At 38.6% G+C, this 24076-nt stretch overlaps 1 protein-coding gene across 1 annotated transcript in view; it reads left to right on the top strand.

Moving 5' to 3' along the window:
• Nucleotides 1-9852, top strand: part of LOC123372731 (guanine nucleotide-binding protein G(q) subunit alpha) — a 209101-nt gene extending 199249 nt beyond the window's left edge. The window contains exons 6-7 of the mRNA XM_045021101.1: nucleotides 5092-5245; nucleotides 8654-9852. Of these exons, the coding sequence (XP_044877036.1) occupies nucleotides 5092-5245; nucleotides 8654-8844 (345 nt within the window). The 3' untranslated portion in view covers nucleotides 8845-9852. The remainder of the gene's footprint in view (nucleotides 1-5091; nucleotides 5246-8653) is intronic.
• The last annotated feature ends 14224 nt before the right edge of the window (nucleotides 9853-24076 follow it).

The raw sequence follows: 24076 nt of genomic DNA, 5'->3' as shown, positions 1-24076 counted from the left end.
CACAAAATTGCAAACTTGAAGTACCAAAATGTGGACAAATTCCATGAGACGAGGAGCAGATGTTACCTCTGCCATTTCCTTTAGTGGTTTCCTCTAACTTACAAGTATTGCCTTTGTTTTAACTGGGCTGAGCGACAACTAGCTAGTTTTCATCCAAGCTCAAAACACTGAAAAAACCTGTCAACTGCACCATCCGGATCCAGTGGAATACAGACACGGAGCTGAACGTGACCCGCATACTGAAATTTAAACTCTCTCTCTCGTTCTAATTGTTCTACAGGAAAGGGGCCTTCTGTGCACATGCTAGCCTGTCAAAGTTTGTATATTTTTATACAAAAATTTTTATACAAAAATTTAAAAAGTTTGTTAGTTTGTATATTTTAAAAATTCTGGATAGGTGCGACGTTTGCTCTTTACTGCATCTTCTAGTTATTGTGCAGTGAATGAGGCAGGGCTGGTTGTGATTGCTACTAACTTTGCTTTCCAGGATTTTTCCATGCAGTTAGGTGAACGCTTTCTGAATAGCCCTCTCAGGCAAGGGCTCCTATGGACTGTGCATCACTGGCAATAGCAACTGACTTCAAAAGGTCATCAGAGTGCATTTGGTTCAGCAAAAAGATCTCTCTCTCTTAGTCATCAGAAATGGGAGTGGAGCAAATCTTTCCCCTCCCTACTGAAGCTAGGGAAATCAGAGCCAGTCTTTCTCCACTGTCCACATATTCAGAAGGGAAACAGTGCTCAGCAAATTAAGCACTGCCAGGCAGAGTGAGGAGCTGATTGATGATCTCTGCCTTATGCCCATGCAAGTACCTGTCAATTTGCGTTCTGCTGTCTTCTAACTAGGTACATTCGGGATATAAGTCCAATACTGATGATATTTGATTTTTCTGGTAAATCATCATCCGTTTCTCTTAAAAGTCCTAGATACCAGCAAACAAAAACCGCACATCTCCTCTTACACCTCTTTTATACCAGTGTGTAACGGTTGATTTCAGTGGCATTATTCCTAATATGCATCAATAGGTCAGGAAAATCAGGCCCTTAAGGCAAATTAAAACACCTATCATCTTTCTTTTTTTTTTTTTCTTCTTCTTTATTTGTATATGTAATTATCTGCTTGTTTCTATCTCACAGTTTTTCTGATAAATTAGTAAAATTTTTGTAGGCAGTTTTGTACAGTGTAGTAACTAAAATTCATTTTAGACACTTAGGGCAAAATTTACCCTCAGTTACACCTAGGCAAACTCATTGACTCCAGTGGTGTAATTGAAGACAGAATGTGTCCCTCAGAGTTCTAAGCATGACATCAGTATTTCATACCTTTATAGTGTGTGACTGTAAAATACAAAACTACACATTTTTCAGTAACTGATAAGCCTATAAGAACAAAAATGGTGACTATATATGGCAACTTTCATACTTAAGGAATGTATAACTGTATGTTATAATGAATAGTATATACTTTTTATTAATGAGATGTTGCTTCTTTATTGTATGTGTCCCACAGGAAATTTCATTATTTGTAGTAATGCAGACTTGCATATGTAGAGTTAATAAGTTAGATGAATTTTGGTACAAGACCTGTTTTAAGTATGAATGTTGACTTAGTCTGTGTGCCTGTTCTACTTCATCTTATTTGGCATCCTTTTGAAAAAGAAAATGTAAAACATGTTAGCTGTCTAATAACCATCTTTGCCAAGCATAGATTTCAGGAGTTTTCTTGGAACAAGAATCAGAAGATTATGCAAACTGCCAGAGGCGAATTAAGCTTTTGTGGGGCCCTGGGCCAGAGCAAGTGGGGGCCCCCTCCCCAACCCTTCCACCTGCAGTCCCCCCGGCACTCCTGCTGGAGAAATCAGATAGGGACACAGGGGCTTGCCCTGTCCCGCTCCCTCACACACACCTGGCGCTCCTGCTGGGGAGTGGGGTCAGGGCACGGGGCTTGCTCCACTCCGCCTGCTTGGCACTTCTGCTGAGGAGTGGGGGAAGCCCCCACTCCCCGGCAGGAGCGCCGGGCAGGTGGAGCAGGGCAAGCCCCCATGCCCCAACTCACTACCAAGCAGGAACACTGAGCAAGCAGGCGGAGCAGGTCAGGATGCAGGGGCAACCCAATTGGCCAGGGCCCCTGAGCACAGGCCCATTGGCCCAGTGGCTAATCTGCCACTGCAAACCGGCACATTTTGTCTGTGTAACACTGTGTTGTGAAAATCACAGAGAGAGAGACTTCTGCATTACAGTCAGATAGCTGGATGAGAATGTTGCAACTCCCATTAAGATTTCTGCAAAGGGCATATAATTCAAGCTTGCATTAGTAATTCAAGCCACTATGTTTCCTGTGCACTTTGATAATTATTCATAAGATTTAAAGTGTTTTAATAGCTCTTTAATTTGCTGTGGAAGGAGAACATGCTGTTAGCCCACAAACGCCAATCTACACTCACACTGTATCTGTAAATGCCAAATTCAGTTAGGGATTTGGGGAGTGGAATCAAACTTTTGTTATCAAAAGTAAGGATTCAGAAATGTAGAAATGGTTTGCTGATGTCAAATGAAGTTATGATACAGCTCTATGATTATGAAGGCCAAACTGGAAATAAAAATTATTTCAATTTAATTACTTTTGTGAGTTATAAATGGATTTGGGCATAGGTTTGTGGCAAGAAATCTATACCAGTGGTTCTCAAACTTTTTTTTTCGCAGACCACTTGAAAATTGCTGAGGGTCTCGGTGGACAACTTAATGATCTTTCCAAATGTTGTTTGTACCGTTAGCTAACTATTATAAAGCACTTTGGATAAAACACTATATAAAAAAATTAATAATTGATTTTTTTTGTTCTACAAATAAAAGCACACAACTCGTATTTTAATATCAGTAGTCTTACCGTTCTAATGCAATGGATGTGCCTTCTCTCCCCCGCTGCAGCAGCCTCTGAGCTGGGGCTGGGAAGGAGTGAGGGTCTCTTCTCTCCCCCACCACAGCAGCTCCCAAGGTGGGGCTGGGAAGGAGGGGAGTCTCTCCCCCTCCTCAGCAGCCACAGAGCTGGGCTGGGAAGGAGGGCCATCTTTCCCCGGCAGCCCCAGCCCTGGAATTGGGGGAAAGTCGCCTCTTTCTCTGGTCGCCGCAGCCCTGCACATCCCAAATTCCCTCCACCCCCCCATTCTAACTCCACTGCCCCCTCCCATCTACCCCCTATTCCCCCCAAAGCCACCAACTCACCTTACATGCGCATCTTCTCCAGGCTCTAGGCACCTAATTAGTAGAGCCATGCCTGCGAAGCTCCACTAATTAGGTGGGTGGCCCTTCATTCTCTTGTATGCGGCTGTCCACCTTAAAGGGAGTTCCTTAAAGGGAACTATCCACAGACCACCTGAATGGAGCTCGCAGACCACTGGTGGTCCATGGACCACAGTTTGAGAACCTCTGGCCTATACAAAATGTTGAAGAAGCATGATATAGTGTTTAAAGCACAGACTTGACAGTCTAATGATTTAGATTCTGTGCCCAACTATGCCAGTGTCTTGATATAGTGACCTTAAGTGAGTCACTTGAACTTTCTGCGTGAAATCTTGGTTCCACTGAATTCAACGGGAGAATTCAACCCTACACACTGGACTAAAGGTTATAAGAGTGGCCACCTCCTCCCACACCCCTCTAGTTGCTTTGTGTGGAGTTAGGCAGCCTCTGATCAAGCCTACCGGTTCAGGCCCCACATGTGACTTAGGCAACTGAACGCCTATCTTCCCCAGATGTGTGGATCACTCTGGGGTTTAGGTGGCCAGGTACCTAGAGGGAGGCAGTAGTGTGCATGCCCAAAGGGAGGAACATAGGCACCTAGGGAACTTCTACTGCAAAAATATAGTTGCTGAGTGAGTTTAGAAGCTTACAGGGTTAGGAGGCAACCGAGTGTGAGTTTTGTGGAACACAGTGGCGCCTAAAAATGGGAGTTAGGCGTCTATGTACCTGTGTGGCTCCCACCTTCTGTGCTTTAGTTTTCCCATATTTGCTGTCTTAAATGTATGTTGTGAGATTTAATTAATTATTGCAGCGCTTTGAAAATTCCAGTTGTTTATCTACCAATGGGAAACTTGCCCTGGTATGAGAGGACTAACCTATCAATTTCTGCAGAGTTGATTTTTTCTTTTAACAAAAATGTTGTAAGGAACTGGATGTAAAATTTACAAAAGCACACAAGTAAATAAAACCCAACTATAAAGCATTATCTTTGTCTCTCTACATGCAGCTTCAGTGCCTATGCTGGGGCTTATAGCCAAGCAGAGGTAAAATTAGCAGGGCACCTAATTTTTTCATAGCTGCTCTTCAGAACCCTGCAGGCAATGGCTAGACTGTAACAATCCTCTTTCACTTTCATCATGCTGTTGCTACTGCTGTGCAAGTCTATGGGCAACAAGAGTTATGTCATAGAGCTATTCACAGGAGAGGAGAGGAGTTTTACCATAGTTAGCTGAAACAATTCTGAACCCAGTTTGTACTGCCCCTAAGTAAAGTCAGCATCGTGTCAGATAATTAAATTCTTCTCAATTGTATTGAAACACAATAAAAGTTTGCAATATAGACAAGTCCTTTCAGACATAATTATAGACTTCAGGACTATTGAAACAATAATACAAATCCAGTTTATGTTTCAGCAGTGGTTAAGCAGTTTAGGTTGAAACAATGAACCAACAAAAACTAGGAAACTGAAAACAAAGGAGAATGCTCTCTCCTTAACTCAGCTCTTATGCTTTGTTTTTGTACATTTGGCTTTCCCTCCACACGCTTTCCAGTAATGTGGGTTTGTGTACAGCTGTACACATAAATAGACAGACTTTGTCAGTTCCTATTACACCTTTAACATTCATGGCCCTTTTTAAAAAAAAAAATCATGCTTATTGTACATTAGCCTCAACTTGCATAACTGAAACATCCTACAGAGTTAACAAACTGTTTATACAGAAATTGTGATTTGAAGCTATAAAACCCTAGGGAGCAACAAGTAAATTCATATGATAGAATGGTTCAGTTTGCAAACACAGCTAACGTATTTTGTGACCACATCATTTCCTTTCTCTTTTTCTTATTTTCTTCCAGAACCGAATGGAGGAAAGCAAAGCACTGTTTAGGACAATTATCACATATCCGTGGTTCCAGAACTCTTCGGTCATTCTGTTCTTAAATAAAAAAGATCTTCTAGAGGAGAAAATTATGTACTCCCATCTAGTTGACTATTTCCCAGAGTATGATGGTAAGTAATATTGCAACACCAGAATTCATGCTCCAGATATTGAGATACTGATTGCATTTACACTACAACGGTGATATGTGGGAAACAGCATTGTCTAAATTGCAGACCAACAGATCTTTCCAGTACATATTGCTTAGGGTATGTCTACACTGCCCTTCAGAGTGGCGGGCTGCGATTGATCCAGCGGGGGTCAATTTATCGCGTCTAGTCTAGACACGATAAATTGACATCCGAGCGCTCTCCCGTCGACTCCTGTACTCCATTGCCAGGAGAGGCGCAGGCGGAGTCGACAGGGGAGCAGCAGCAGTCGACTCACCGCAGTGAAGATACCACGGTAAGTCGATCTAAGTACGTTGACTTCAGCTACGTTATTCACATGTGTAGACCAGGCCTTAGAAATGTATTTAGTTTATATGGTACATAGACACTTGTAATGCAATAATCATCAACAGTTGTTTGCAGAGTTAATAGAATATGTACTTATGGCATCAATGATTAACTGATGGTTGGGAAGATGGAGTTGTAACATACTAGATTTAAAAACATGAGAAAAAGAAAAAATACAAATGAAAACAGCAATTTTGAGAATGTCTAATGATTTCAAATAGTCTACAGTCTTGTAGTATTTTTTATAATGGCTATAGGAAAACAGGTAGAACATCAGGTAGATTTTCACCAGCTTCACTGGAAGTAGTCACAAACCATGTATCATATTAAATAAGATTTCCCTAAAATGTATAAAGTCTATGGGTGAAATCCTGATCCCATTAAAATCAATAGGAATTTTGCCATTGATTTCACTGAGCCCAAGATTTTACTCTATACCTCCATTGTTTGTGGGGAGTGGAACGGTATCTGTGTGATACTAAATTATTTGAGATTTGCTGTTGTGAGTCGTGATTTTAGATTTATGATTTATGAGGATTTTATGTCTTCAGAATTCTTAGATTTTTGAGGAAATAGTCTCATATTATCAGTGGACCTAATTTCAACCTAGCCTATAACTGTGCTTGCTGATCTAATTAAAATAATATCTTTTTTTCTAGGAATTTAAGATATTTTGCTGCTGGTTTTGAACAGAATGAATTTTTTGCCAAATATATACATTTTCTTGCATATTTATATTTAACTTTTTTTAAGAACTGGATATGTGAAGGGAACATGGCATAAGTCCTTTCAGTGCTTCAAAGAGATCTGTCTGACTCCTCCCACCCTTCCACCACTCCATTTTTATAATGGAGTTTCCTTCATTCTAATTTTATGTTACTTATATAAGGTTTAATGTGCCTGTTCCAGAGAACATTATGCAGGTCACATACCAGTTGCTAAGGAAACTCGCAGGATGTACATTCTGGAAGTTTTCATGAGGCGAAAATGAAGTTATTTAAGGTATCTGAGTGGAGGCTTTGCTTGGAGTGGAAGAAAAGTCCCTGGTTCATCTGGTGAGTGGACTGAAGGGCTGAGTACTTAACCTAAAGGCTCCATTGTCCCTACCAGAGAGTGAACAGCAGATTAAGCTACAAATTTGATGAGGCTTGAAAAAGGTAGTATCTCTAATTTTCAAGACCGAGATTAGGAAACACTACAGGTCTGTCACATCTTACACGCATGTAACATGCGCAATTTCAGCTTTACGCGGTCAGCAAAAACAAAAACAAAAAAAGAGAAAAACAACAATTTTAATACTGTACCTGTAGTGCGGGCGATGCCGCCCGCCATTCAACTCAATGTAATTTTGACTATACGCAGTTTTTGCTTTACGCGCTAACCGCGGAACGGAACCCCCGCGTAAGATGAGACTCGCCTGTAGTTTATGATTTGAGAGACTTAGGTCATGGTCCTGCAAATTGTTCTGTGCAGTTGCAGGGGTTCACTCATGTAGAACAACCACAAGGATCAGAACATAGTTATTATTTACAATTCAGCATAATTTTAGTTTGATAATCCTCTATTTATTTGAAATCTGACAGTTGAATAGTAATTATTTTTAGTATTCTTTCAAGCCTAGGTCAGCCCCACCTACTAAGGTGTCCCAACACTTCCTGTCATAAGATACTATTTTCAGTTGTTTATAACTTTGACAAACTTTTAACTATTTAGGTTGAAATTTTCAATGCTAGGTGTCTGCCCAGGCTAAATTTTTCTGGAAAATTTCAGCCCAAATGGTTCAGACATATCTAAAGACAAAGCTAGTGAATAATATTTTGCTTTGCCCATTGTAAATAAAAATCTGGGGATCTTTTCTTTGAGACACTCTGGGACCCCTACACTTTGGAGCACACTCACAAATGCTGGTCTGGGAAAGCAGCAACATGTGGTGACCACTCCTGCCGATTCCCTGAAGTACTGGCTTTGCATGATGCACATTGGCTATTCCAAGTTGGGAGTGAGTGTTTGGTCCATTTGCCTCATGTGCATATAGCTGAACGTGCAGCCTGGTTACGTAGACTGCATGCCCTTCTGAGAATTGCAGCCTTAATTTTGATTTAATAGGATAATTATTGTGTGTAAGTTAGATAAAACAATTGATTAGTTAGATCATTAACTTTTGTAATGTAATAACTTTGTAACAGAAGTGCATCAACCAGAAAGCAACTGTATTTCATTATCAGCGAACGTTAAAATTAATGAAGTTCTATCTGAGACAGTGTCATCATAGTTTAGAATGTAACTCACTTAAACTATGTATTAAAATCCTCAGGCATAGCTGTAAAAGTAGTAAATGTTACAATACAAGATTAGTTTTTAGTTTAAACGTGTACACTGAATTACAATACCCCAAACACTGGTTAACCCTTTGAAATTACTGAAAGATTAATTATAAAAGGATTGATTTCTGTTTTGCTCATCCTTTGTGGTTACAGATTGTCCATTTCATTCTCCCATTTAGTAGGGTATCTTGGTGGGGAAGGGGAATAATTGGCAGGAAAATACTTAGGTTCTCATGAGCATAATTTTATCTCTGAAATTTCCCTCCATTTTATTTTAAAAGGTCCTACTGAGAAGAAAAGAGCAAGGGCATGTTGTGAGTTGATTTATAAAATAATCTTTCCCTATTTCTCTCACGCAGGTATCACAGATTACAATTTTCTTCCACCTACTGCTAGACCAGTGGTTCTCAAACTTTTGTACTAGTGACCACTTTCAAATAGCAAGCCTCTGAATATAAATTAAAAACACTTTTTTATATATTTAACACCATTATAAATGCTGAAGGCAAAGTGGAGTTTGGGTTGGAGGCTGATAGCTTGTGACCCCCCCATATAATAACCTCGCAACCCCCTGAAGGGTCCCGACCTCCAGTTTGAGAACCCCTGTGCTAGACATAGTAGGATTCTCTCTGACAAAGAAGAAGCTCATGCATTTGATTAGCTTTCGCAAAACTAACTTTCTTTTCTAACCTAACAGGACCCCAGCGAGATGCACAGGCGGCACGAGAGTTCATTTTGAAGATGTTCGTGGACCTGAATCCAGACAGCGATAAAATTATCTACTCTCACTTCACATGTGCTACAGACACAGAGAATATCCGCTTCGTCTTTGCTGCTGTCAAGGACACTATCCTACAGTTAAACCTGAAGGAGTACAACCTGGTCTAACTGTGCCTAGTAGGCCCCCCAAAATTCCCTTTGGGCAATTGAAGATATACAAGAGGGACTGTATTATCTGTGAAAACGACTTGCATAATACTAATTTATTGCCGGCCTGGACTCTGTGAATGTTCACAGAGTTTGTAGTAAATATTATGATTTTATTTAAACTATATTGAGGAAAAACAAAAGATGCTGAAATACATTCACAGCATGTTTCCTCATTTTTTTAGGCAAAACCTTGTGACTCAATGTGTTTTAAATTCTCAGTCATGCACTCATAAAGGATAGGGGTTTTTTTGCTATTGAGGGAAAATCAAGCTGGTTTCCCCTTTCCCTGACTCTTTCTTTCTCACTCTCTCCCCTTTCCTCCACTGCATTTTATTATTGTTTTCAAAGGTACAATGGCCTTTTTTTTCAGTTGCATTCCTTGGCAAACTGTTTTCTCTACAGTGATCTGATCAGGAAAATACTATCATCACAATTTAAGCCATCAATCATTCTAATTTTACAGTATGTACTTTTTCTGAAAGATCAAAAGTATTGATACTGTGATTTTAAAATTCTTGACATGGATATTTTGCAAACTGTCTTCACACTGTGGGCTAGGATATTGGGATCAAAAACAGCAGTTGTAGTAACATGGATTTTAACTTTAGCTATAACGTGGCAAATCAGAACGATTCATAGAAGACAGTAATGAAATGACTAAGGCAAAATGGCAATGTGGAATATGATAGAATTTCTTTTTAATTGCCATGTGTCCTTTCTTCTTTCTTTTCTTTCAAATCATAGATGCCAAACAAAAATGCCATAGACACTACATTTTCCCCAGAGGCTACAGCCTGAAACAGTGTTTTTTCAGGTTGGCTTTGTTTGTTTGTTTTTATTTTTTGGTTTGGTTTGGTTTGTTTTTTTTTTAGTTAGTTTTTTAAATATTTTTGACCACAATTTAAACATTATTTTTATTGTATAAAAAAAATTCATGTTGCCAAATGTGGCTTTTTATAAAACCAATAGCTTTGAAACGTAAGATACTAATTGAAATGCCAAATTGATTGATTGGGAAGCGACCGGATTGAGACTACTGCCAAATGATAAAGAATTAAAGTTTTAGCTCATATGTTCCCCCTCCCCTTTTTTTTTAAAAGAAAGTGTTCCATTTTGAATGCCAAAAACAGCAGCGTGAGTGAAAATGCTGTTGGGTGCATCATGCACATGCATATTGTCTATACTAATTTAAAGACAATTTTACTCTGTCCGTATGTCAAAGATAGTATGAGAATACAGGGAACATTTTCTGCAGTAATATCAGGGCACCTTTAATTGTAAAACATGAAATTACTGATGAGTAATCATATTCAGGACCCTGTCTTGATACAGTTGCTAGTTAATTGATTGACAGATATCTAATAGGCTTAATACAAAGTAGCCTCTCTCAGTGTTCCATAGAAATATTTATTAAATGAAACAGCAAAGATCTTACTTTTGAACTCTAAATGTGCAATTTTTTTAAACAACACAGACAGCACACACATGTATGAGGCTCTATTCTGCAGGTTGGGTTGAAAAAACATTTTTTAACCAGTCACAAGACTGCTAGCAAGCTGCAGAGAACTCAGAGGTCTGACGTCTAATTGGACTGATTATCCACAATACCATGCAGCACTAGAGTGCATTTATGTAGAAATTGCTCCTTCAGAGCAGCGGGGGGAGGGAAGGGGGGAGGGGAGAATGGCTTACTAGTTGAGTACCAAAGTTAACAATAAATACTAATGAGATGTGGTTCATCTTTAACCCGCCCCTCCAATGCAAAACAACAATAATAACAAAAGTTGTATTTTTTTTCTCCCTCATGAGACACCATGTAATTTAAAACTGGTTGTAGGTATAGTGCAATTATGAATGCTATAATCATTGTACATACATACATACATACATACATACATACACACATATATATATATGTATATATATGTGTGTGTGTGTGTGTATGTATGTAATATAGCAGCATCCATATTGGCTTTGTAATCATTAATTTTTTGGCAGATTGAATGTGCTGTATTGATATGTATCTATGTAATTGTATTGTATGTCTTATAGCTAATTCACATTTTAAATAATGTTATTTTATTTACTTTTTTAAGAGAGAAGAATGTAAATTTTGTCAGTTTATTTCTGACTAGGGATTTTTTTTTAATTTACAAACAAAATACTTTACTATAGTACAGAGCGGTACTAGCATCATGCTGTATAAAATCATTTGTACATTCCTGATTAGAGGTAAATTTAAAACAACACCCAAAGGTCACACTCTCAAAATAATGCTTGAGTTTTGACAGGGCTTTATACAGATGTAGAAACCAACTTTGTTAGAAGAACTTTTGCCATATGATCTAGGATTGGAATGTGAGCTCTTTAATACATTTTTCTTGGCAAATGCACAGCAAGTTAGTCTTACCTCTCTGATGGCTTTTATTAGAAAAGTGAATTTAGAAACTATTGTAGCCTGTTGTACAAATGTACTAACAGTTATACATTGCTACTTCCCTAAAAACACCATATGACAGAATATAATATAGAAGTGTTTGAAAGGTTATGAAAACCTTAAATGTAACAAAACAAAAAAAAATCATCAGTGTCCAGTGAGTCAAGGTATTTTATTTAATAAATCTACAGCAGGTAGATATAGAAGATAAAAAGTGACACTGATGTTCTAAATGGATCATCAGAATAGTTAGTCTTGTTATATATGGCATTATAAAGTTGCTCCTGATTTTCCACGGTTGACTCTGGGGTACATGATAATATCCCTTCTTTTAAGATGGGAATAGATTGACATCCCAGATATGGTGATATAAATGGAATTGTGGCAAATAGAGGCCAATGGAGCCTAAAGGAGTTTTTTTGTTTTGGGGGCGGGGGTTGGAGGGAGCAGGGTCTTGGGGTGGAGTGGGAGGGGAGAGTTGGTTTTAAGTTTTGTATAAAAACAAAAAACAAAAGTTTACTTATGCTTTGTAGTTATATTGTGATTGCAAAACCTTTCAAGAGTGTGTGCCACTGGGATACTTCTGGTATGTTTTAGGTAAGTTGAACCTGTGGCAAATGTTTAGATCATTTGAGCATGTTCTGGGGAGGGAAAAAATCTTCAAAATGCCATGGCAAGCTTTTCATGAATCACCTAACACAGCATTGCAGTACGCCAGTTTACAAAAACCTATCTTCCTTTTTCAGTGACACAGCAGTTCCCACTTGCAATGTATTCCTTTGCTGGTTTTGTTGGGTTTGTTTTTTGGGGTTTTTTGGTCAATTGATGGTTTCTACTATGCCTTATAGAGCAGAAGTTTGTGCCTCTAACATGAAGCTGAGGGCAAAAACAACAAAATTGAAACCCTTTCAACTTTGCCAAAACAGTGTGATTTTGTTGAATGTCATAAATGGGGGAAGAGGAAAAGAAAACCTCTTGGGAACCTGTGTATACTAGATGTTCACTAGCACAAGAAAGCTGTAATATGTGTTTTACAAAAACCTTCAACTTGCCTTTTTCACAAATTAACTGGAACTGTCCTGGGGTATAGAGGATAATACAGCTATAAGGGCAGTTTTACTTTTTATAATTAAGACTATTTTGATTGTCAAGGTGTATGAACTGTAATTTTTAATCATACTGCCACATGATTGTGAATCATCATTTTTTAAGTTTGAAAGTTGAGAAGAGATTTTTTATGCTGGATATCAGTCAGAACTGACTGCATGATTTGCAAAAACTTTAAATGAGGGGAAAAAGGGCTGCATATTACGATACCGCTAGACTCCCCGCTTTTGGTTGTAAGATGCAAATGACCTTCAAATTACTCACTCTCATGACCCTTCCCTTGTTTTGCATTCCTCACAAAAGATTGAAATAATAGGAAAACACAAAAACATGTTAACCCACTTGAAAAAAATAAAATGTACCCTAATAATTTATTATATGTGCTGCTGTTCTTGAAACTCTATATAAGGGTTACCCTGCATACTAACTACTACATTCATTTGTTTAACTAATGATGTGTGCACAATATGTTAACATGGCCTCCAAAGACCTACCTCTAGTTTAAAAACCAATTATATATTCCATATGTGTCTTTGGGATTTCATCATGTTGTCACCATCTGACTAGAAAATTAAAGTGGCTTCTTGCATGAGGTTAACTGCTGTATTTTGGACATTTAGACATCTGCTTTTTTTGTAATTACAATTCTCGTTTTGGGCATAATCCATACATTTTACAGTTTAGTATACACTAATAATTTATATCCTTTATCCATGTCCCATGGTCAATTCAGTAATGATCTTGCCTACCAGCTCCTCAAAACTATATGTCCAAAACTGCTGTTTTTATCTCCTCGCTCGTCACACAGCATTTGTTCAGCCATATGATTCTGAGTTACATCAAACAAAAAAGAAATATCATTTAAGTGTAAGTAAAATCCCACTGAGTCATTGCTTTGCTGGTTAAAGGGAATACTATAACTCTCACATAAGCTTTATCTCTTTAAAAAAAAAAGGGGGGGGGAGTATTCAAGTGAATATTAATGTGATGGTGGGGAAAGTATTAGATAAAATCAGACAGACAAATCTGATTGTAAGGAATTGTTTTTTTCAAAGAATACTCTAATCTACAAGCTGTTGCTGGATTCTTCACGTATCAACCTGGAGGTAGTCCTTTTTTGACCTGTATATTTAGGGGGTTTTGTCAGATACATTTTTAACTTAACAGTATTTAAAAAATCGTACTTGCTGTTCTTAAAATGCCATTCAAATGCATGTATTGTCTGTTGTTTGGGGATGGGAAATAGTTTTTGAAAAAAACTAATGTTGTATAAATACTGCCCCCAAATTATCTTGCTGGTTAAAAATACAGTATTTTTGGCCATAATTTTGTACTACAGTATCTTCATTCCTTGAAGTTTACTTCTCTTGAAGTACTCTGGTTTATTGTTCTCCTGGAATGCTTTTTATTCCAGTGATTACTTTTTTAGACTGTACATGTTTTATCCTCATTAGATACAGTAATCTCTAAACATAAAACTTCTTGCATATCTCTGTTACAAGCAGAAATTTCAAACCCTTTAAGGCTTGTCTCTCTGCAGAGGAGAAAATCACTTGATTATATTACTAAAGATTGGTTGGCTTATGTAAAAGAAAAATGTAAGAGGCAATAAGGGAAATAAATAAGATATTTAACCAACATCCTGTTACCAGAAAATTAACAAAATCTGTAAGGCTTCAGTATGAATTCTTTTAAATTGGGTTGGCTGAATTTCAGTGGTACAGCAGTAGCAGATGTGTTTCTCATATCAGAGCGGTAGCTGTGTTAGTCTGTATCCACAAAAACAATGAGGAGTCCGGTGGCACTTTAAAGACTAACAGATTTATTTGGGCATAAGCTTTCGTGGGTAAAAAAAACCCACTTCTTCAGATGCATGGAGTGAAAATTACAGATACAGACATAAATATACTGGCACATGAAGAGAAGAGAGTTACCTTACAAGTGGAGAACCAGTGTTGACAAGGCCAATTCAATCAGGGTGGATGTGGTCCACTCCCAATAATTGACGAGGACGTGTCACTTACTGACTGCTATACTTACCTACATGCCCCCAGCTTCCATCCAGGACACATCACATGATCCATTGTCTACAGCCAATCCCTAAGATACAACCACATTTGCTCCAATCCCTTAGACAGAGACAAACACCTACAAGATCTTTATCAAGCATTCTTAAACCTGTAATACCCACCTGGGGAAGTGAGGAGAAAAATTGACAGAGCAAGATGGGTACCCAGAAGTCACCAACTACAGGACAGGCCCAACAAGGAAAATAACAGAACACTACTGGCCATCACATACATTCCCCAGCTAAAACCTCTCCAGCACATCATCAATGATCTACAACCTATCCTGGAAAATGATCTCTCACTCTCATAGACTTTGGGAGGCAGGCCAGTCCTCACTTACAGACAGCCCCCAACCTGAAGCAAATACCTGCAACTACACACCACGGAAACACTAACCCAGCAACCAATCCCTGTAATAAACCCCGTTGCCTACTCTGTCCCCATATCTACTCTAGCAACACCATCATAGGATCCAACCACATCAGCCACACCATCAGGGACTCATTCACCTGCACATCTACTAATGTGATATATGCCACCATGTGCCAGCAATACTCTTCTGCCATGTACATTGGCCAAACCGGACAGTTCTACGTAAAAGAATAAATGGACACAAATCAGACGTCAGGAATGGTAACATACAAAAGCCAGTAGGAGAACACTTCAGTCTCCCTGGACACTCAATAACAGATTTAAAAGTAGCCATTCTTCAACAAAAAATCTTCAGAAACAGACTTCAAAGAGAAACTGCAGAACTACAATTCATTTGCAAACTTAACACCATTAATTTGGACTTGAATAGGGACTGGGAGTGGCTGGCTCACTACAAAAGCAATTTTCCCTCTCTTGGTATTGATACCTCCTCATCAGTTATTGGGAGTGGACCACATCTACCCTGACTGAATTGGCCTTGTCAACACTGGTTCTCTACTTATAAGGTAACTGCCTTCTCCTCATGTGCCAGTATATTTATGCCTGTATCTGTAATTTTCACTCCATGCATCTGAAGAAGTGGGTTTTTTTACCAACGAAAGCTTATGCCCAAATAAATCTGTTAGTTTTTAAGGTGCCACTGGACTCCTCATTATGTTTCTCATAATCTTTTTGATAGTCTGTTTGTGATGACAAGCATAACAGAGTGATATGTACAATATTTTGCTTTTCAGCTTCTCTGGTTAATACTTAAACAGTGACCAATAACTCACACTTCTATCACAGAGGAAGTGGAGTTCCAGGCCATTTGTAGAAATCAGTTTTGCTCTAATACGTGGCTCTTTAAATCTGATTCTTAGAATTCCAATAGTCTGCCTGACTGAGGTATTCAATGAATTGCCACTGATTTTTAAATTATTATTATTTGTTTTATGTAAGGAGATGGGAAAGTATGAAAACTAATATTAATTTATATCACCCTTATGAGGATAACTTCAACAAGAAAAGCCCTTTAATTTGTGATATTTAGATATACTGTATACAGTACACATAGAAATGATATCCATCTGATAAATTTAGCACTCATCAGTGCAGTTTATCACAAAACTATGACTATATCACCTGATCACTAATCCATCTCCCTGAACTTACTCTAACGTTCGAAACGCTTAGGGAGTTTCAAACAAATGCTGTTATTTTAAAACTCAGTCTTCCCCAGAAATATGGAATTTCACCAAAAATTGCATGTGTTAGAGGCCCAGGATGGGCTATTGTCAGCCTTTCTATAATCAAAATGTCATGACTTTGTGGCCCAGCAGGGCTAAAAATGGAACCTTTATTTGAAGGGGAAATTCCCAGTGGGATCCAGACATTATTTCTAGTCCTGCTAGTGCCTGAGATATCAGATTTTAAAGGAGTGACAAATTTATATACAGAAAAAGTATGCTAGGCTATTTTTGGAAATACATTATTAGTTGGACTGATGGCAACTAAGACACTTGGTTTTAGAGGTGGAGTAAAAAGAACAAGTATCCTTATAGAGTTTTTAGAACGCTAAAACATTTCTAAGAAACTTTTTTCTGTAACATATGTGACATATACAGAATGCATGATGGTGCTGTATAAAGGTTTTATCTGCACTCATTTGGGATGATCAGAACAGCACACTTATGGTCTTGTCACTTGTGAGTAATACAACCACCAAAAACATACAACAAAGTCTCTATATATCAACATCCTGCATGTATTCTCAATATGTAGCATAATAACACAGTAAGAATGTTAAATAAATTCCTATAAATGCCGAGATATGTCAGAGGAGATGGCTAAGCCATGAAAGTCTCAGCTTCGAAATAACTAGGTACTCTGGAACTCCAGCCTGAAATCCTGGTACTTTCAAATCAGACTTTTCATCCTTCTGAGGTAGATGATACTGAATCCCTGTTCTTTTTAGGTCATACCTTAAAAACTGAGGGCTTGCCTACCTTACCTAGGCACATTAAAGCATCTATGGCACTCTTCATAAACTGTAAGAGTTTGCTCCTGTGTCCTTCTCCAAAATTTCCTTTCCCCCCATTTTTGTAATGTGTTGATTAGCTGCCTTCTTGCACCCCTGAGGAAACATTTTTACAGTGGTGCTCTGTGTGTGTGGTTGGTGAAACCATATCTCTGATCCTTTTTTCTTCATCTTCTTGATGTCCTCCTTTTTCTTTTCCTATTGTTATCAGGAAGGGCTGTCTTGCAGAAGTCAGATCAGTTCCAGCAGTGTTTACAAAAGTGAAAGGACTTGAAAAACAAGGCATAGGTTTAAAACAAGGGATGACAGGATCAGAAAGTTCCTCTCAGTAGGAGGTTGCCCTAATTAACTTTGTGGGCAAATATCTCAGAAAGACAAAATCTTATAGCAACAGTTTAGTTATGATATAAGTCACTAAATTATACAATGGGTCAAATTGTGCCTAACCCTTACCCATTAACATATGCAACCCCAGTGAGGGCACAATTTCAATGGAGGAATATATTTGCCACAATGTTGTTGGAAAATTTACTTTTCTTCTATAGTCCTCTTACTTAACTGTTTTATAGCCATGATAGTAGGCAACCAGTTGGTTAAAGATTGATGATGAAATTGAGAGAAGCATTAAATTGACAATAAGTTCAATGTATTCCTTCTGACATAAATTACTAATTACCTTTTAAAGTGCTACTCACAAAAGAAGAATTGCATGCAGTAAATGTTTACAGATATTGCACTTGTATACATTTTGTTATAAAGCAAATAAGTCATTCTATCATAAAAATAAACATCATTTACCTCAAGATGCAGTATTTGAATCAGAACCAGATTTAGGGGCAGGCAACGGGTGCTGTTTTTGTTGTTAGTGACAAAAGGGAAAATAGAATTTTGAAGTAAAATGTTTCAAGTATTCGATATCTGGATTCATTTTTCACTAACCTCCTAGAACGTTCTGGATCTTTGTAGAATCTCATGGAACCTTCCAGACTCTCTGAGAAGTACATTTTTCTTGAACCTCCTAGAATGTTGTCAGCCATGTCCTCACGGAGGGCATAAGCATAAGGAGCGGGGTATCACCAATCAGTCAGTGAGATATAAGAACAAAGTGAGAGCCCATTTGCAATATTGTGAACCTTGTTTTACTGTGTAATTGTGAAAGTGTACTTGTGTTTTAAGACTTGAAGACTGTAAGTAGCAACTAATAAAGGACATATTTAATGAGATGCCAGAGATATCTATCAAACCCCTATCTACACAACAATATAAAAGAAATACTGCTACTTCTTTTGCCGCACTTAACACATAATCTTTTATGACTTTCTATGCAGAACATAGACTTTTGCTCTCCCTACTACTGTCTGTTTTCAGGATCTCAGCATAGGAAGCAAAAAGCTCAATTGCAATCTAATCTGCAGCAAGGGGCAAATTTGATGGGAAAATATCTGAAACAGAAGAACATAGCTCAGGCTTTAGGCAGTAGCAATCGTCCCAGTACAGAAGAAATTGAAGAGCGAAGCTTAAGTGACAGAAGTCCTATTATTAAGGAATTAGCAGATTTACCTGAACATAAGGAATGGAAATGTGAGGAAAGTGATGGAAAATCATCCAGTTTTCCCGGCAGTGTAGGAAGAGTGATGATAAAGAAGAACGTGGTTTACATGAAAAAGAGAGAAGTGATAAAAAAGAATCAACCTCGCTTGATGACAGAAACAGCAGTGAGAAAAATTGCACACCACAAATTGATACATCAGATCCTACTTTATGGCCAGCTATCCTAAACAGTGTTGATATTGATTGTACAATTTTGAATGGGCCAGGCAAAATCGAGAATATGATGTTTCCAGTTAAAGAGCGAAAGCAACACTTGTCAAAGTCACACTGCTAAAGAGTGCTCAAGAAAAGTGAGAAACCGAATCAGCATTGGCTAGTTCACTCAAAATCAACTGACAGATTGTTCTGGTTTTGTTGCAAAAAATTTGACAAGAATGCCAAATCATTGCTTTCGCTTTCTGGGTACAATTACTGGCATAACTAAGCTGATGCTCTGAAGCAATATGAAAAGTCACCCAGCCATTTTACGGCCCACTCCAAATGGATCCTGTGGCACCTTATAGACTAACAGACGTATTGGAGCATGAGCATCCGACGAAGCAGCCGACAAAGTGGGTATTCACCCACAAAAGCTCATGCTCGAATACGTCTGTTAGTCTATAAGGTGCCACAGGACTCTTTGCTGCTTTTACAGATCCAGACTAACACGGCTACCCCTCTGATACTTGACAGCAAATGGATGGAGGTCAAGTCAGGGCTCAAACTGAATAAATGCATAGATGCAGAAAACCAGTGCATTATTAATGTAGAAACTCAGCATTGGAGAAACATGCTTGAGCGTCTGGTCTCAATTATCCACTTCCTTGCAAAGAATAATTTGGCTTTCCGGGACTCGTTGGATAAGTAGTTAACTGAACATAATGGTAATTTCCTTGGTTTGGTAGAGCTCCTTGGGAAATATGATAATGTCATGCATAAGCACCTATGTCAAGTAATTTATAAAGAAGCTATAGACCATTACTACAGCAAAATAATTCAAAATGAATTGATTGACCATTATGGCAAGGAAAGTGCTTGATAACATATTGATGTGGCTTGGCAAAGCGAAGTACTAGGCCGTAATAATGGTCTGCACTCCCAACATTAGTCACAGTGGAAAACATGTCATTTATAGTAAGATTTGTTGACAACAAGGATGGCTGTGTCCAAATATAGGAACACTTTATCTGTTTCCGATCTGTGGATGACTCCACTGGAAAAGGCTTACCAGAACTGTTTCTGAATGTTTTGAATGAGAATAAATTAAAGCTTCAGGATTGCTGTGGCCAAAGCTATGACAACAGTGCAAACATGAAGGGAAGAAATAGTGGCATCCAGGCAACAATCCTTGTGTTGACTCCAAGAGCTTTCTTCCTGTCTTATGGCTTCCATTCCCTCAAACTGGTTGTATCAGATGCAGCGTCATCTTTAGATTTAGTATCTCTCTTCAGAGTACTGCAAAGATATACTTCCTGTCTTCAGCATCTACTATCAGGTGGAAGATCTCCATGGACAATGTTACAGATCTGACTATGGAGCCACTAAGTGACACTTGCTGGAAGAGCCACATTGACAGCATAAGGCCAGTGACGTACCAAGTGACTAAAGTTTAAAACCCCTGATGGAACTGGTGCAGTCGAGTAAAGCTTAGGCCAGAATATGACATAAGGTTGAAAGCCTGGCAAATCAGATCAAATTTCTGGTCTCAGTTGTAGTTTGTCACGATATCCTGTCCCAAGTAAACATTGTAAGCATAGTATTACAAAGTCAGTTGATGGACAACACGACCACTACTACTTTGATGAAAAGCTGCCTTGATTTCATCATGGCTGACAGAGACAACAGATTTGAAGATGCCATCACTGCTGCCAAAGAAATGAGGGGAAACTTAGGAGTTGAGCCTGTCCTCAAGGAAACTCATATTCATTGGAAGAAAAGACAGTTTGGTTATGAAAGCAGAGATGAGGTGATGGGAAGCTCAGAAGAAACATTCAAGAGGCAGATTTTTTGCTTGCTCGTTGACACTGCTCGAGTGTCCAGTGAAGAAAGGTTTGGGCAAATGAAGCACCATAAAAAGACCTGCTGGGTTTTGTATGACCTTTGTGAGATGCCAGGAGACAGGGAAAAAACTCTTGAACAATTGTATGGACCTTCACTGGACGCTGACACATGGGGAATGTTTGGATGTCAATGATAAAGACCTCTCTGTTGAATTGGACAACATCCATCGTGTTTTGCAATACGGGAAGCACTCGCCACTCCAAGTTCTCCAATTCATTCATGATACGGAGCTGAAGGATACTTTTCCTAATGTGTGGATAGCTTTGAGGATTCTGTTAATGCTGCCAGTCACAGTCGTGAGTGGTGCATGCAGCTTTTCAAAACTCAGGCTTGTCAAAAAATATCTTTGATCAATGATGGCTAATGAGAGACTGATATCGCTTGCTAATTTATCACTTGAAAATGCCATTGGCCAGTCTTTGAATCTCTCTGTACTTCAATTCGCAAGGGCAAAGGCAAGAAAAGCAATCTTTTGAACTAAAGGACTAGGGTTAACATTCTAAGGTTGTCATCTTCTGTAATACTATTTACACTAACACTATTTACTGTACTGTAACACTATTTAATACTGGTCCACCCAATGCTGGTGCAAAGTTCAATTTCTTGATGTTAGTACATGTCAGTTATTCGTAAAAATTTTAAAAAGTTTCTATAAGCTGAAAGGAATTTTTTTTAAAATTTGCTTATATACAGCATTAATAAATACATTTGCACACTAGGATCTGTAAATTTGTATCGTCTTATATGACAGGGATAAATCATGCATGCAAAATGTGAATCAGTCATGAAATGGGCTACAAATGCATAAAAAATAAGGAATTCAAAAGTTTTAACAAATGGAGGGGGTGCCGAAGACTATCCTAATCTGGCATGCCATTTGATCTAGGGCTCTGATTTGAATTCTCTTAAAAATTATTAAATAAACATGTATTCATAAAATTGCATGTAAGTACTGTTAATGCTTAGTTTATATGCTAAAGGTCAAAATCAGTGGCTTATCAGATTTTTTAGTATTTTTAAATGTATGTTATGGAGAATTAGATTGATGGTCAGCTACTCAGGATATATATCAATATTCTGATTACTACCCTTCTAAGTGGTTCTTTATTATACAAAAATATGGCAAAATCCAAGTTTCTGATGTCTTTTACAACTGTTAGCATATGTAGCCTGATTTGGTTTAGCAAAAAAGAATGTCTGCTTCTGCAAGGTGCAATGTAGGAGCCATGATTATGGTGTTTTGTCAGATATTTTTTTAACTTTTACCCAACCTAGCTTATCAGATGGTTCAGCAGCCTTGAGTAATTATTGTGGGGTGGAAGCCACTACTGTGACAAAGTCAGGCTGGGCAGCTGTGAGAGAGTGGTGAAATGGTAAAGCCCCTTTTTCCTATAAACTGAGAAGGGGTTTACTCTGGTTAGAGAGGAGGAGAGACAAAATTCTGCAGGGCTAGTGGCAGCAGCGAGACAGGCTTCTCCAGAGAGAGAGAAACTGCTCTCCAAACCCCCCAAAGCAGAGCCCCTGATTAGGGGATGGACTGATGTGCCCTGGGGCCAACAGCAGGACAACACCACCCCAGCAAAAGGAGGTGGGGGCGAGGAAGGTATTCCCCTTTTGTGCTTGTAAATTGGTTTATTTTTGTTTGCTGGAGGAACCCTCCCTGGGCCTGCCTTGAGGCCTACCTTGAAAGTACTGATAAGAGAATACAGAGGGGAAAGAAATACTATCTAGAGTGAGGCTGAAGTATGGTCATGAAGTCCTTTGCACCTCTTGCAGAGATGGTGATGGAAGGGAGAGGACTCTCTGGGTGCAGATGAAGTTAACTGCATTTTGATATATACCACACTGTTGCGAATGTGCAGGACCAAATTCTGGTTTCACTTATGCCAGTCTAAAACAAAAGCACCTCTACTGAAGACAATAAAGTATAATTTCAGTTTTACACTAATAAGATCAGAGTCTAGCCCATAGATAGTAAACAAAATGTGTTTGCAGTAGGGTGACCAGATGATAACTTCAAAATATCGGGACCGCCGCAGGGGGAGCACCTTTTCAATTGTTATATCACTGCGTCCGGGTCTTCGGCGGCATTTCAGCGGTGGGTAATAAATCTTGCCACCAAAGAAAGAAGTACCCGCCGCTGAAATGCCGCTGAAGACCGTCAGCGACTGAAAGATCCGCTGCTGAAGACACAGACGTGCCGGGTGAGTGTAACAATTAAAAAGGCGCTCCCCCTGCCTCTCACTGCCGCCTAAGCTGAAAAAAAACAACAAATAAAAACAGGCCACCACGCCCAAAACAAAATATTGGGACAAATGGCGTCCCGACCGTGCTTCGGTCGTGACGCGGGACAAACTGTTCAATATCGGGACAGTCCCGATTTTATTGGGACGTCTGGTCACCCCAGTTTGCAGGTAAATAATAATTGTTGGACTCTCATCTTAGGCCAATATGATTTTGGCCTAAGTTAGCATAGTGAATCTTATGTCTTCTTTCTTAAATGATCCGCATAGCTAGAGAGAAGATTATTCATACACTTTCTTTCCCATTATTTTAGTGTAGTATGTATGTAACAATTTGAGTTTCATGAAAAGTATATTCACATTTAAATATAGACTGCTTGACATCTCTAATGAGTCCATTAAATATTCTTGCATGATTAGTTCATAACAAAATCAAAAGGTAGTGCTAAAAGCTCTTTTTTACTTAGGTTCTGATTCTGCAGTGGTGCAATGGTAGTGTAACTTTTTGCAGAATCAGGGCTTCAGAATGCAGCAAAGGAAAAACAATAGTCAAAAAAGTATGATTGATTGATCTTGTATTCTTAGTCAAGCAAGTGCATCTGAATCCCTTTTGGATAACCTTCAAAATATGGTTAATCATTTTGGTATGGTTTAAGATCAGAACATATTAGTGTGAGTTCTGCTAGTTAATTTATCAGATTTTTAACTCAACCTACAGCCTTCAATCTCAATAATCAATAATTCTGATAATCCTCTGCTATCTATTGTAATATTATTTTTCCCAGTGACAGTGTAATGCCTTAGTAAGAAAATGAAAACTTGGGTGATGCACACTATCTGTATTTATTAATTGTATGGTTTATCATTTATATAGTGTCTCATGATCAGTGCTTTGCAGAACAAGTAAAAAGTCCTATTCTTAGTTTTTAGCAATATATGTATTGATTTTCACACTGTCCTCCCATAAACTCTATGCCCAATGCATTTGAATGGCGTGAAAATGGAGTCCATTTCCCCATCTTCCACAAAAGTCCCTGGGTGAAGTCCTGGCTCCTTTGAAGTCAGTGGCACTAGCTTCCGATAGGGAGGTGGGCAAGGCTTTGTTTATGCTAGGACTTTATTCCTAAAATTTCCCAGTATTGCAACTGCTGGTTCAGCTTCCTCAGTGCTAATAAAGGTTGGAGCATTAATGTAGATGGTGCTGGCAGCCACCGGTGATTAAAGTACTGTCTTG

The sequence above is a fragment of the Mauremys mutica genome, chromosome 6, assembly GCF_020497125.1.
Source record: "Mauremys mutica isolate MM-2020 ecotype Southern chromosome 6, ASM2049712v1, whole genome shotgun sequence".
Lineage (NCBI taxonomy): Eukaryota > Metazoa > Chordata > Testudines > Geoemydidae > Mauremys > Mauremys mutica.
This window is presented reverse-complemented; position numbering and strand designations above follow the sequence as displayed.